The sequence below is a fragment of the Falco cherrug genome, chromosome 2 (assembly GCF_023634085.1).
Source record: "Falco cherrug isolate bFalChe1 chromosome 2, bFalChe1.pri, whole genome shotgun sequence".
Lineage (NCBI taxonomy): Eukaryota > Metazoa > Chordata > Aves > Falconiformes > Falconidae > Falco > Falco cherrug.
In genome coordinates, this window is record NC_073698.1 from 117,996,891 (window position 1) to 118,010,462 (window position 13,572).

The following is a 13,572-nucleotide window of genomic DNA, read 5'->3' on the forward strand; positions in this document are numbered from 1 at the left end:
GAGCTTTGATATTGAACAATCTTAAAAACAGTGCAATTTCCATGACAGGTTTTCACAAAACACTCCTGACCTAGGACTTCTTGCACTCAAGGAGGAACATGGCAGGCAGGTTTGGCATGCAATTAACTGTCCTGCAGCCCATCTCCCAGTTCCCATTAAGACTGCCTGGACACTTGCCTCTGACGTATGAGAGATCAGGCCTTGCTATCCCATATATATGTATTCTCTTGTAATTAAATTTATATCTTCACCTGAAAGATTGCTATATGGGAGCTTCAGTCTGCATCCTTACAGGTTTATCTCCTTTAAATGACTGTTTTACCTTACTTCACTCTCTCTCCACCATCGCAGCTTGGGACCACCCAGCAAACCAGCATGTGTGAACTCCCTGAGTGTGCCTGGCAACCACGGCTGTTTCAGTGTAGCTTTCCAGGATGGGAAAGCTTTGCAGGACAGGGGTAGTGAGGCTGCTATGTTCTCGAGGACATCTTTGTGTCTTTGGGGCAGTACTTCATTGTGGTCTGTGAAACAGTAAACACTGAAGCTGTAGTCCAGAGCCAAAACTATTAAGGCTGACTGCTGATGTGGCACTCTCGGTGTCATTGCCAGGCCCCATCCTGCATTTCGTACCTTTCAAATGACATAAATAAGATGGAGTGTGTGTGACAGATGGCAGAATGTGAAGGGGAACAGGTAATGTGTGCTCTGGTATGGGAAAAGGAGTCTAATCGCCTCTACCATGAGAGCAGGTCTTAGCAGACTTCTGCCATCAGATCAGCTAGAAAAGAGGGGGCCTAAAGCTGGAAGCAGAGAGAGTCCCAAACCCATGCCTTTTCACTGCCTCCCAAAAGTCTCTGACCCTTTGCCATTACTTTTTAATAGTATTGGAGCATGTGACAGCATCGAGGTACTTCAGTGTCACCGCAGCACAGCGACTTTCTCATGTGTTCACAGCTACTCTCAGCATCCCCAGGCCGTGATGTGCAGCATGAGTACGCTTTGGCTGTTGCGGTTAAGACGGTTTCTAGATCTCCAAGCTGCAAAGGATATTTGGACTGTGAGGGATGCCAACAGCTCAAAACAGAATGACGAGGGAAGGAGGAGATGCATCCATACAGCACTGCAGGGTGAGAGACTTCAGCTGTGAGCGTCAGAGGCGACGCACAGATACTTGCCAGCAGTAACTGCTAGCAGAACTTTCTTGAGGTCCAAAAATCCTTCCTGTGCTTTTCTAGAGGAGCGTTAAATTGCCTGTTCCCTTCTCCAAAACCTCAACCTCTTTCCATCTCCACAAAACTCTGCAATTTTGTTCTGTAATCGGTACAAAACCCTGCAATGATGAACATTAATTGTGATGGCCAGAGGGAACAAATGTGCATTAATAATGCAATTTTATTTTCCGCAGACTAAACCCACAAATTATCTAGGGTCTTCTCTCTTGAGACCATTCAAATGCTCCACTTCAAAATGAATGCCTAAGCAGGCAGGAAAAAGGTCATGCTATCGACATTTTTTTTAATTCTATAGCAAGATTAGTAGATGGTTATATTTTTCCATGTGGCTGGAACATTCACATATGAATTGCATTCAGCAGGGATGATGGCCTGACTAAAACTTTACCATCCATTTTTCCCCACAGATTGTATAGCCATATTTATGCCTTATGTGGATTTACTGATGGAGCTCAGCTATTCCCTTGTGCCTCGGTGCAGAGTACAAGCCAATGTCATGGGCAGCCCAGACAATCCAGCAGCTCAAATCCCATTCCCACACCCCTAACCCTCCTATTTTCAAACCCACAGTAAAAAGATTAGCTGTACGGATCAGGCTGATGCTATTTAAGCACCAAGAGGCACATGGTTTTCACTGTTAGTCAATTCCAAACATACAAATGTATTTTATTTCAATTTTAACATGTGGTTCTTGGGCTGCCATCTATGGAATATAAAGCCAGAGTAATGCACTTCTTTTAAAAGCGCTTTAAAGCAACTGAAAACAAGTCGATAACACCAAGTGCTACAGGAAGCTTAGCCTCCTGCTTACCACGTTGAATACCCTAGTAACACGTCCCATTATTCAACAGGGCACATTGCTATTGTTGAAAAGCTTTCAGTTAATGTTTTCAAAATCTTCTATTTCAGTCCAAAATCCACTGTGCCATGTAAATTCCAAATCTTTACATGCAATTTATCAGTGGACAGTAGATCAAATAAGTTATTGAAACGGCTTTTGTATCATCCGCATATTTTAAAGGTCACTCTGCTACTGATGAGAAGAGAACTGCAGGGTTCACTCTCACAGAGAGAAACTAATTGCTCAACATTACATGTAAGTATACTCAGACTCTTCCAAGCTGTTCATTACCATTTGTACCCCAACTGTAATGGAATTATTTAACATTTAAAACCGTCAGGACACACTCCATCACAAAGCTCTGCAGATGTCACTGCATTTAAAACACCACTTCTTCAAGTGCAGTGGACCAAACAGCAGTGTTCATTTCCCATCGTAAGCCAACTCAGAAAAAAACCATGGCTATGGCAGCACCTTTTGCATTTCCCAAGTCCACTGCTAATACTTAGACATCTGTCATACAATAGACCCTTTGTAATATTGACTTCCCCTCCTTTTTCTGTCCCCCACTCATAGCCCCGGGGTTGGTTCGTATCAATGCATTACCTGCTTCTCTCTCTCACCTTTGTTGTTTCTTTAAGCGAGCCCTGGCATCTGCGAGTCCTCTGTTTGACAACAGCGAGCTATTCAATACTTCATTTATACCACATGAGGGTGTTTCAAGCTGTGTAGGATGCCAGAGTCAATTTGGAAGTCCTCCTGTTTGGAAAGGAACCAAGCGGCAAAGAGATACATTATTTTTCCACTGATTAAAAATCTTACTGGGGCAACGTGTTACAGGAGACTTTGAAAGAGATGGAACATCATATGCTAGAAAACAGATGGAAGAGGAGTTTTAAAGACATAATCCAATGTTGCCTGAAATCAAATAATCTTTGCTGGGGAGTTCCGTGAGTTTTGTCTTGTCCTTAAGGAATAATTTGAAACATAATATGATTTCATATTATTTCCATTAAAATCTCCTTAGACAGGATTAAGTAATCATTATCCTCCTGCAGAGCCTTTTAGAAGCTTTCCATTGGCTTATTGCTCAAAGTTAATTGCCAAGACAGGGAGAATTACTTTACTAACGTAAACAACAAACACAACAAAATTTCTCCTTCATATACTGCTTCTTCTGGAGTTTAAGTGTACACAGCTCTTTCTAATGTTTGCCTGCTCTGTAAGTGATGGCTTTAAATACTGCAAAGACTACGTAAGGTAACTTCTACCCTGTTCTGGTTAGCAGGTATGATTTCTGTACATGGCTTTTTAAAACAAACACATACACGAAAATGATGAAGCCTGAGCACCTCACAAAGCTTTCAAGACAGCTGCAATGAGGAAACCATCTCCCTAAAAGCGAAACCGCTGTGGGTCTGTGTTAGGATGGGCTGTTTCCCCAGGAAATCCCAGGTGGCACAGCCTATTTTCAGCAACTGTGAACTAATGAGTCTGGCTCTGGGATGGCCAGGCACCCTGCCCTCCCACATCCCACTGCCGGGCACCGCCATCCTACTGTCCGCACCGCACTGACCGAGGCGCACCGGGCAAACCATCGGGTGCTTCTAAAATAGACAAGTCACGCTGAATTAATTTACAGGACCAAAAGGTGACTTGCAAGAAAAGCCACTGCAATGCTGTTTAAAAATTATATGTGATGCAGAGTGAGGCGAAAGGTAGTTTGGGAGGATGAAGGCTTGGTGGGACGGCTGTCAGGTGCGCTAGGACCAGGGCATCCTCTAAGCATCCTCTAAGCCCCCAGCTGTCCCCTCTGCTGTCAGAGAAGTGAAACCAGGCAGGGGCTGCAGGTACCCACCTGCCCCAAGCACCCCGCGGGCTCGGGGCTGCAGCGTGGCCAGTAGCCCGGCTAGCGTGGCACAGTACCGGGATGCAACTGGCAGGAATACGAACAGCGGGCGCTGGGAAGTCTCTCACTCCACTGATGGCCCCAGGCCCTGCCACTGAATTGGCAAGGCACGTTAGGAACTGAAAACAAATACTGAAAACAAACGTCTTACTTTTATCCTTCCCTCTGCCCCACGCCATCTGCTGCAGCCTCCCCAGGAGCAGGTGAACCCCCTGTTGCTGCTCAGCTTTCCAGCCAGTTGCTTTTACAGCTGCGTAATGCACGTCTTAAGGACCAGGCAGGGCAGACCCCGCTGGTTTCACAGCATTGTATTTGTGTTATACGTGACCTCAGATTCCGACCTGGGTCTGCTTCACAGGTTTCATCGTGCCGTGGATTTGTATTTAGCAGCGCAAACATTCAAAACTTTTTTAGATTTAAAAGCCGTTTCTATAACCATGCAGCAAGCTTTGAACACTTGTATAGAAAAGGTTTTATCTGACACTCCCGCAGCCATCTTCGAGCATCTCTAACGTGATTGAGGCTAAATTCTTCCAGGGTTGATGAACACAAGTCCAAGCTGATTGATTTAAGGCTATGTAACAGGGCAGCTGATAAAAAAAAATTAAAAAATGGTTTGAAAGGTTTGGTGGTGGGTTTGTTGGGGTTTTTTTTCCCCTCCTTAATTCAAGCAGGGGTCAGTTTTGACCCTAATGATAATTCTCGAGGCAGGCAAACAGCAATATAAACGCTCTGTTCAGCTGCAGGAACATGAAAAGACGGGGGCTGGCAGGCGGGGGGCTTCTCTCCCTCTTTCTCCCCCCAGCTCCCACGCTGCTGCCTGCCCCCTCCCGTCACTTCTCTGGAGGTCAGGTCTACCTCCCCCCCCGCCCCGCGCCCCGTGCTGCCCCCGGCTGCGGTGCTGCGGCGCCATCTGCTGGGCAGTAACGGGAGCGCGCCCGCCGCGCCCGCCCGTGTTTCCCCAGCACGGGGAGGGGGGGGCTGGTCCAAGGAAGCCCCCGTCCCCATCCCTCGGGAAAGCCTGGCCGTGCTCCGCAGCCTCGCCCGGAGATGCTGCCGGTGGTGATGCAGATGTGTGGGGGCAGCAGCAGCCTGCCGGGGTGGCATCCTTAGCAGGGAGCGCTGCCGACCTGAGCGCTTCTCAGGGTACCCCGCAGAACCCCAGGGTCAGGGGGAACCTCCCTGACCCCAGGAACCGTGGGGATTAAAATATGATGCAATAACCCCTCTTCGATAGGTGTGCTACCGGGAGTCATCCTCATCTAACGACAGGGATGAAAGTCGTGGCTCTCCGCATCCCTTGGAATTTGGCTATCTGGATTTTTTCTCTGATTTCTTTAAGAACAAAAAGCTACCTTCTTTTGCAGTGACCGATAATATGACAAAAGTTAAACTACTTTGTTTCTAAAAACCCATACAGACAAGAAACAAATTAATATTGAGCCTTCCGTGCATACAAAGTCCATATAGTTCTGCAGGAAGGAAGGTGTTTTCTGTTCAGCACAGATACCCCCTTAGTGATGGATTTAGAACCGCTTGAGCTATAAGGTAAATAATACAACAAAATACTTTAAAAAGGTCTGTCAGATCATTCCTTCCTGTAATTCATTCATTCATCTAAATTCTCGGGAAATACAGTGCTTTGAACCCTGATACTCATCAACCGGTGTTTAGCAGTAAATAAAGCAAAACCCATCCCTAAATCAGAATACCAATTTTAAGCTTGATGTGATTGGATTTCCGTTGATTTGTATTAATTACAGAAATACCATTATGGTAACAATACATTTCCAAACAGACTTGGTGGGACAGCATCTTGGCCGGCTGAAGGCAATGTACGACCACCCTGCTGCCAAGGGCAGCATGCCCGCTGCTGCTGGTGTGCCTGGCATTAGGGATCGGGCAGCTGGGAACCCTGCGGCGGGCTGAGCCGATCCCACCCTCTGCACCCCCATTTAATCATTAGTGTCAGTGTAAGGACATACACAGCCCAGGCAGGGCTAGACCAACCCTTCCCCAGGCTTCAGCCACCTGGGAAGCTACCCCTGAGGTCTTGACAAATGTGGAGACAGCAAATGACAGAAGCCTGTTAAGACCAAAGGAGAATAAACTTATTATATTCCTTTCTTTCCTCACATGTACTGTAAACATTATTTCAAGCTCAAGAGAAGTTACTGTTTCAAAGGCACCACACTTCCAAAAGGACTGGCATTTTCCATTTTGTTTAGGGTCCTTGTTAACTTCAGTCCTTAACTCTCCAGCCCACGGGTGGCTTGTACCTGAGCCCAAAGGTGACATTTGAGGCCACCAACAGCAACCGATTCTTCTTCACGAATGCGTTCACCAGGGCTGTGCTGGCCCTTCCATCACACCAACCCCTCCCTGCGATCCTGTGCTGCAACCCCATGAGGAGGGATGCAGACTATTTTCTTTCCTTGTAAGGTGCTGATTTTTTTTTGGTTGGTTTCACCGTGATAGGATATTATATATTGGGCCACATTAGTCAATACTTGTATAGTAAAAATAATAATTGTGAGAATGGCTCACGTAGGTATCAAAAAGCTTGTGTTAAGCCAACGTTTCCCATGTAATTGTGATGTCCGTATGGCAGAGCTGTCATCTCTATACGCTCAGTAAAACAAAAAAGCTTCGACACTCTTCAGGCAGGCTGGCGAAGTGATGCATTAATCTGCTCCATTAACAAGACAGCAAATTCCCAGCTGATCACCCAATTCAAATTAAGCACGTGGAATCTCACGGTGACACTCAAACTGGTGTTAACGTAATGCATACATAGAGAGAGACAGGATGAAGTAAGTGTCCTCAGGAGTGCTCAGCTTCCAGCGTTAATGGCATTTAGGCGCTCTGAATTTTAATGTGGGTCATTAACACCAAACTCCTATAATGACTGCTTTAAAGACAGAGCCTTTTAACTGTGTCAGTCTTCTGCGCGCTGCACAAGGGGTGCAGGTGGTGTTAGAGGTTTTCCAGTTCGTGGCAGGATGGGGGAGTCCCGTCGGACTCCACCATGGAGGTGTATTTTATCGGAGGGGGTGGTGGCTTGAAAGATGGAGGTCTGCTCATACTGAAATAAAAGAGAAAAACCCATGCTCTCGTGTTACCAAAGCCGTGTAAAAGGCTGTTGGAGAACATTCACAGGAGGAGGCAGGTGGACACCCAGTCACAGTAAGAGCACCTGGTATTTCGCCCTTACGTACTGCGACTGCCCTGTTGCAGTTCTGCACCTCCTGGTATTCATTCCTTTGGCTTTCTCAGCTCCCACCTCACAGTTTTACTTTAGTCATGTTTTAAAATGTCCCGGTGACCTATTCAAAACCCTTGCAGAGAGCTTTTGCTCACACTGCTCTCTGAAGGTATATTTAAAGACTCATAACTTTTTGGGTTTTTTGCCAATTTATAGACCAAGATAAAGAAAGGTCCCATCCCAATTCAGTCAAAAAAAATCACGCCCATTTTTACCTTTGATATATAGGGTTCGCAGTCATGTTTCAAAAGGGTTTTCTAGAACTGCAAATGAGCCATTATCACTATGATTTTTCAAACATTTTAGTAACGTCAGTAAGACTAAAAATCATCGGCTTTCAGATGCTGCTTTCATCAGTAGATCTCCGAGTGTTTTAGTAGGGAATTAAACTTTGGTAATAATTACAAACTCGATGCTTCTTCGACTGGGATTAAGTTTCAGGTAGCCTACTTTCATATATGTTATTCACAACTCAAATAGAGTTGCCCTAGAAGTACAATTTCATTAAAACATGTCCTCAAGTAACCGTGCAAAATGAGAGAGTGAAAGCAGCTGGTAGGGAGACTAATAGAAGTGGGGGGCTCTGGGGAAAAAAATTGCCTTGTATTCTTCCCTCACACCCTGAAGCTGCACTGCAGCTCTTTTTTTTTTTTTTTTTTTAAAGTTTATTTTATAGACGGGCCACAGAACAGATGAAAGGGCTGAGAATGCTCCACATTTCATACTGCTGTATGGAAAAACCCAGCATTAGCGAGCCACGTAGTCAAAGGTCTCGGTCGCTACGGGCAGTCTCAAATGAGAACGTGTAAATCCAGACAGCTGGGGTAGAGTTTGTGCTGTGTTCTGGGCCACCCCCGCCGCCCCCACGGTTCCCCTCCCCAGTACTCACATCTCTTTCTGGTACTGACACCATTTCCTGACGCCTAAAGCTACCAGGATACTGCAGGAGAGGAGCAGGATGGCTACCAGGGTTGGCCAGGGGAAGTGGCTGGCTTTCGTGTTCCTCACGCTGCCTGGAAGGGACACAGGAGGGGTTGCTCAGCCGAGCATCCTCGGAGAGAGGAAGGAAAGCTGGGCTTGCTGCCCGCGGCTCGCTGCTCCCCACCGGGCACAGTACCGGCTACAAGGCAGCCCCAAATCCATGCCGGGCTGCCGGGTTCCCAGGCTGAGGATCCCAAACTCTGAGCGTTGCAGCTGGAATTTATGGATTTAACCCACTTTTGTTCTGATGAGGTTTGTGGGCTGATTTCAGCCACCCAGCAGTTCACATGATGCGATTACTCAGGCACAGCCCAGCAAGCGTTTCACCCAAACCCCATTGCTTTGTTTCTGTTCCCCCCTGAGTTTTTCTGAGAGACATGTCACCATCCAGCTGAGTACAGCCACCTCTCCCCCCGCCCCGTGATGCTGGGACTCCCCCACTGCCCCCCTGCTGCACAGCCACCCCTGGGGGTGCTGGTTGCTGAAAGAGGTGCCCTCAGGGTCCTGGGTGCAGGGAGGAAGGAGGAGCATGGTCCTCCTCCAGCCACCATGGTGGGTGCCGCGGTGGGCTGGGTGTGGGGAGTCAGTGGGTGATCCCACCTCAGCATCACCTCCCGTTGTACTGGCACCGTGCCACTTTGCAAGGCTGGTCATACTGGTGTGTCACCCAGCCTGGGTCTTTGCCACAGTGGCAGCGGCCAGGCACCCAGACCACCACGCTGCGTGAGCCGTGGGTGACCCCCTGGGGCACAGCAGTGTGACTGGCCACGTTTTGCTGCTGGAAGAAAACGTGCACCAGGGCATTGCTTGTGGATGCAGGGAGAACGCAGGAATGCCAACAGCCTGCGACAACCAGCGGTGTGGGGACACAGCGGCTGTGACTCCTTTTTTCATCTCTTTTCCCTTTTTTGGAGCCCCCTGGTCCAACACACGACGATGCTCCAGGTTTCGTGCTTCTCGGCTTTTCTCACTTACTGCAAGGGCACGCTGCAAAGAAGAGGGCTTGTGGGGTAGTGCCTCACCAGTACTATTGAGCAGGCTGCTGGTAGTAAAGAAAGCTTTCCCTCTGGTAACTGAAATTGTCTGCTCTGTGATGCTGAAGGACAGGTTACCTAAAAAGATACGGGCACAGAACATTTTTAGTAACTTGTTTGTGGGGTGTTTTTTTTCTAGATGCAGGTTGTGTTTTGAAGGCACCGTTATTCACCCTGCTGAAGACTGGGAATCAAAGTCCAGAAGCAGGGTGTCAAAATTCTCTTGGCAAGACGCCTACATTTTTGGCCTCCAACCTGGGGCTAGACAAAGAATGGGCTTTTCCCAAATTAAAGAATGTTAGAAAAAAGAAAGACTGTTAGAAAACACTTATTAAGGTGTTCCAACAAGCCGGCACTGAGCTGCACAGTGATCTGGGAGAATGATGAGCTTTTTACCTCTTTGATGGTAATGAAAAAGCTAAAGATATTAAGTGCCTTAGCAGCAACACAAAGGGTCTGCCTCTGCCATGAACGAGCAAAACCTCAGTCTCCTCTGTCAAGTATTACATCTGAACCACAAAAATCGTCTTTCATTTTTTTTTAGAGAGATATTTTGCCTTTCCTAATACAGCTAAGCTACCTGTGTTTAAGATTGGTGCTGCCTAAGGATACGTTCCTGGTTTTTTTCTAACCATCTCTGTGTTTGCCTCTTCTAAAATAACAGCTAAAATATGCGACTAGACAATGGCCCAGCGTTTCCAGAGCTGCCACAGCACTTACGATGCGCCAGGGTTGTATCCTCGGAGGAGTGTGTGGCATTCCTGAGGCTTTGCAGGGATTCGGTGGTGGAATAGTTGAAATCTGTACAAAAAGAAATAATATCCTTCAATTATCTTACAAGTCTGTACGTGACTGCTTCATCAGGCTCCATTGTGGCTATTTTATACCCTTTGTTTTTCTCTGATGCCAACAACAAATGAAATAAGAGAGATACCTGAAAGTCTCTAGTATAATCGCTGATTTATAAATCCAAGGAAAAAAAAGTCACTGTTCAATGCTTTAAATGAGTAAGCAGACAGAGCCAGGCAAATCTCATCCTTATGAGTTGCTGGTTCTGACTGACACTGGGTATATATGTATGTATGTTTGGATTAAAAAACCGACCAAAATCAGTCCCATTTTATGGTGCTCTAAAAGTTCACTTAGTTTTGGACATTAATTCAGTTCTTCTTTTCTCCTTGTTTATTGTGTGTTTAATTTTGGGTGGATAAATGTGGTAGATCTGGCATTTTACAAAGTCACATATATATGTATAAAAAAGAATATACACTCAGAGATCCCATAGCACTGTGCCTTATGTAGCAATGCATGGCACCTCCTGCAAATAGCAGTGCAATTCAGCATGTTTTTAGCAAAAATTGCAAACAGCCAGCTGTGCACGAGCAGGACGGTGAAGCATTAGAAGTTGTCACCAGATTTTGGTCTAAATGTGTGGGTGTGGGTTATGGGTGGGTAAATAAGCACCAGAGTGCTGCCAAAAATATATTCAGGAAATGGAAAGTGGCTGCTATGTTCGCACTTCAGCCAAAAGACGACGGCTGTACAAGTGCAGAAGCACATTGACAGGTCCTGCCTGTTCTGAAAGCACAAAGACAAAGCAAGACGTTAAAAAAAGAAAGTGACTTCTAGCTTTCTGCTGCTGAGCAGCGATTTTCTAAAGGGAAAAATCTGTGAAAAAACGTCCACTCCTAGGGTTTTTTTTTATTGATTTATTGATCTTTAATGAGGCCGCCTTTCAAAGTTCTATTAGCCAGCCATTATTGTCCCACATTATCTCATTATTTCATTGCTGCTCTGTGATTTTATTTAGCTTCTCCAGTAATTTATTTCATCTATAAACTACCCTCAGTACTCACTAAATTTGCCTAGCAACTCTTTCAATTTTAATATTATTGAATTAAATATGGCTAATAAAACCGGGATACTCGAATGTTTTTTTTGTTCCTCTTTTGCCGCTCCAGATCCTCGATGGCTTGAAAGACTCAAGCCTTTCTCTCCTAATTCAGTGCAACGCGACAGGGGAGTTGCTTCTGTGAAGTTCTGAGAAACTGGTACGATTACACTGCCCGACTTTTGGCCTCTGCTTGGACACAACTTTTCCATGTTTAGTAATAAATTTTGCATGGCGATGCGATGGCTATCATCTATCAGGTGAAAATAACCACCGTGGAGCTCATGTTCTTGCCAAAGGCAACGCAAACCAAGAGCCGTGTAGAGCCGAGTCCCTGCTGCTGTACTTTTTGCAAGGTACTCCGGACCACTGTGGATTTGCAACTCAACCCAGATCACTGTGGATTTGCAACTCAACCCAGATCACTGTGGATTTGCAACTCAACATTCGCTAAGCCAGTGCCACGTTTGCACCTTGCAGCACCCACAACTGGCCTCATAGCTCCCCTGTTACAGCCCTGTGAAGCAAAGGAGATGCACCAGCTACTCACATGCTGCCGTCAGACGCTCGGTGGATGCTGTGGCACTGGTGTAGCTTTTTGCCTCTGTGGTAGAAATCGGTGCTCCCACTGAAAAATACGCATGCTTGTAAAAATTGTTGTAGAGGACCACAACTCTTTTCATTTTCCCCTCTCTCTCTTCCCTGATTCCTGACTAATGAGGTCAAACAGTTGCTGCCCACTACTCCAGATGCCTGCTTCCCTCTGTGTCTGGTTTGAAAGTCTGTCACAAGCTAGAAACTCAAGTGGGGTTTGGTGAGATGGATGAATACACTTTAAGAAAACATGCGGGGCCTTTATGCATGCATTTTTGGATTTTGGCTGAGTTTCAGCTGAAACTCAGTGGTTCCAAGGGCACTGGCTTGTTTCGACCTGAAGCCAGTGGGGTGATGAACAAACATGCATAAATCAGAATTTTGACAGGGTTTCACCAGCTCTGGTGAGACAAAACTGTTTTCCCAACTAGCAAAGAGAAGCTTTGAAGAAGTTTGTGTGCAGGAGTCACACCTGCGATGCCTGGTGCCAAATGCCAACTTATTTAATGGTTGCCTTTAATAATTTTTTTTTTTTGAAGTGTTAAGTATTCTAGAGCTCAATTCGCTATTTACCTGCTATTCAAACACAGACAGATGGTGGTTTAGCTAGTAGACCTCTGTTTTCCAAGAGGACCGTTTCACATTTACTAAAGAGAGTCCGTCTTTCCTAACACCTGTGTCATTTTGGAAAAGTATCATTAAGCCATCTGAACAAACCTGAGAAGGTGAAATGCAGCTGTAACCCAGCACTCAAAGCCTGAGCATCTCTGGGCTCAGAGATGGAGCTACCATGGAAGCCAAGCAGAGACCAGGCTGCAGCTTTAACAGCCTTGGCTTTGCCTCCCCTCCTCCTTCTCCTGCCTCCACCTCTGCGCTCTCCCCTCCTACCAGTTCCCAGCTGTCTCTTGGATTTTCGTTAAAAACTTGCAAAATAACAGGAACCAAACCAACCTGCTTTTTAAAAGGGCAGACTTGGACTTGGCGTCCTGGTCGGCTGCAGCCCCCAGGCTGTGCTCAGGAAGCTGGTGGTGGCACCAGCCGGGGAACCAGCAGGTTCCAGAGAGGAGGAGCACTGCCCCAGGGCTGGCACAGCACGGCTGCCACGCGGCAGGCACCTGGGGTAACAGGCAGTGGATTCCTGGGCTAGTTACGGAAGAGAAATGGCTCAGCTCCGGCTTATGTTACATCTTTGACCTCACACCTCCTCAGCCTGTGGAGATGTATAATCCAGCGAGGAGAACTCTTCAGATCTTGTGTCTTGCGCCTCTCAAGACTGAAGGAACTCTTTCAGGAGAAGGAACTCTTCACCTTGTATGTTCATACCCTTTGTTGAGCAATTGTTGAACAGAAGGGCTGTCAGCGCACTCGGACAGGCGCTTTGCTGCCCTGCTCTCAGCCAGGCCGGCCTCTGCCTTGGGGACGGGAACGGCAGCAGGAGAAGCAGCAAACTTTAATTGTAGTGCTGCTGCAACCTGTGCTCCTGCCCTGGCATACCTCGCTCTAGCCTCTTCATGCCCCAGGACTTTGCACTGAGCGATCCAGCTCCCAAGCAGCACTCTGCTGGGGCAGGAGAAGCTTTGTGTTCAAGTGTATTTATTGTATTCAATTGTAAATATCAATCCAGTATTACCCTCCCCCCCCCATGCCCATCACGTTACTCGCTCATCTATAGGTAAATGCTGTTGTAGCATAATGTAGGTTAAGCGAAGGTTGCAGGATTGCGTTACGCAGCTTAAGGAGGACATTCAGTGCCCCACAGGCTCATGAAAGTTAGTCTGTTGCAGTCAATTTTTTTTTCTTTGGGAGAACAAGGCTGCTGCAAGTA

General features: G+C 46.7%; 1 protein-coding gene across 2 annotated transcripts in view; it reads right to left on the minus strand.

Annotated features, from left to right (window-relative positions):
- Positions 1-5,709: 5,709 nt before the first annotated feature.
- CD96 (CD96 molecule) overlaps positions 5,710-13,572 on the minus strand; it is a 33,656-nt gene continuing 25,793 nt past the window's right edge. For both annotated transcript variants that reach the window (XM_055702540.1, XM_055702539.1), the window contains 5 exons: positions 11,704-11,781; positions 9,983-10,063; positions 9,251-9,340; positions 8,137-8,260; positions 5,710-7,067 (listed from right to left, as the gene is read on the minus strand). In XM_055702540.1, the coding sequence (XP_055558515.1) occupies positions 6,959-7,067; positions 8,137-8,260; positions 9,251-9,340; positions 9,983-10,063; positions 11,704-11,781 (482 nt within the window). In that variant the 3' untranslated portion in view covers positions 5,710-6,958. The remainder of the gene's footprint in view (positions 7,068-8,136; positions 8,261-9,250; positions 9,341-9,982; positions 10,064-11,703; positions 11,782-13,572) is intronic.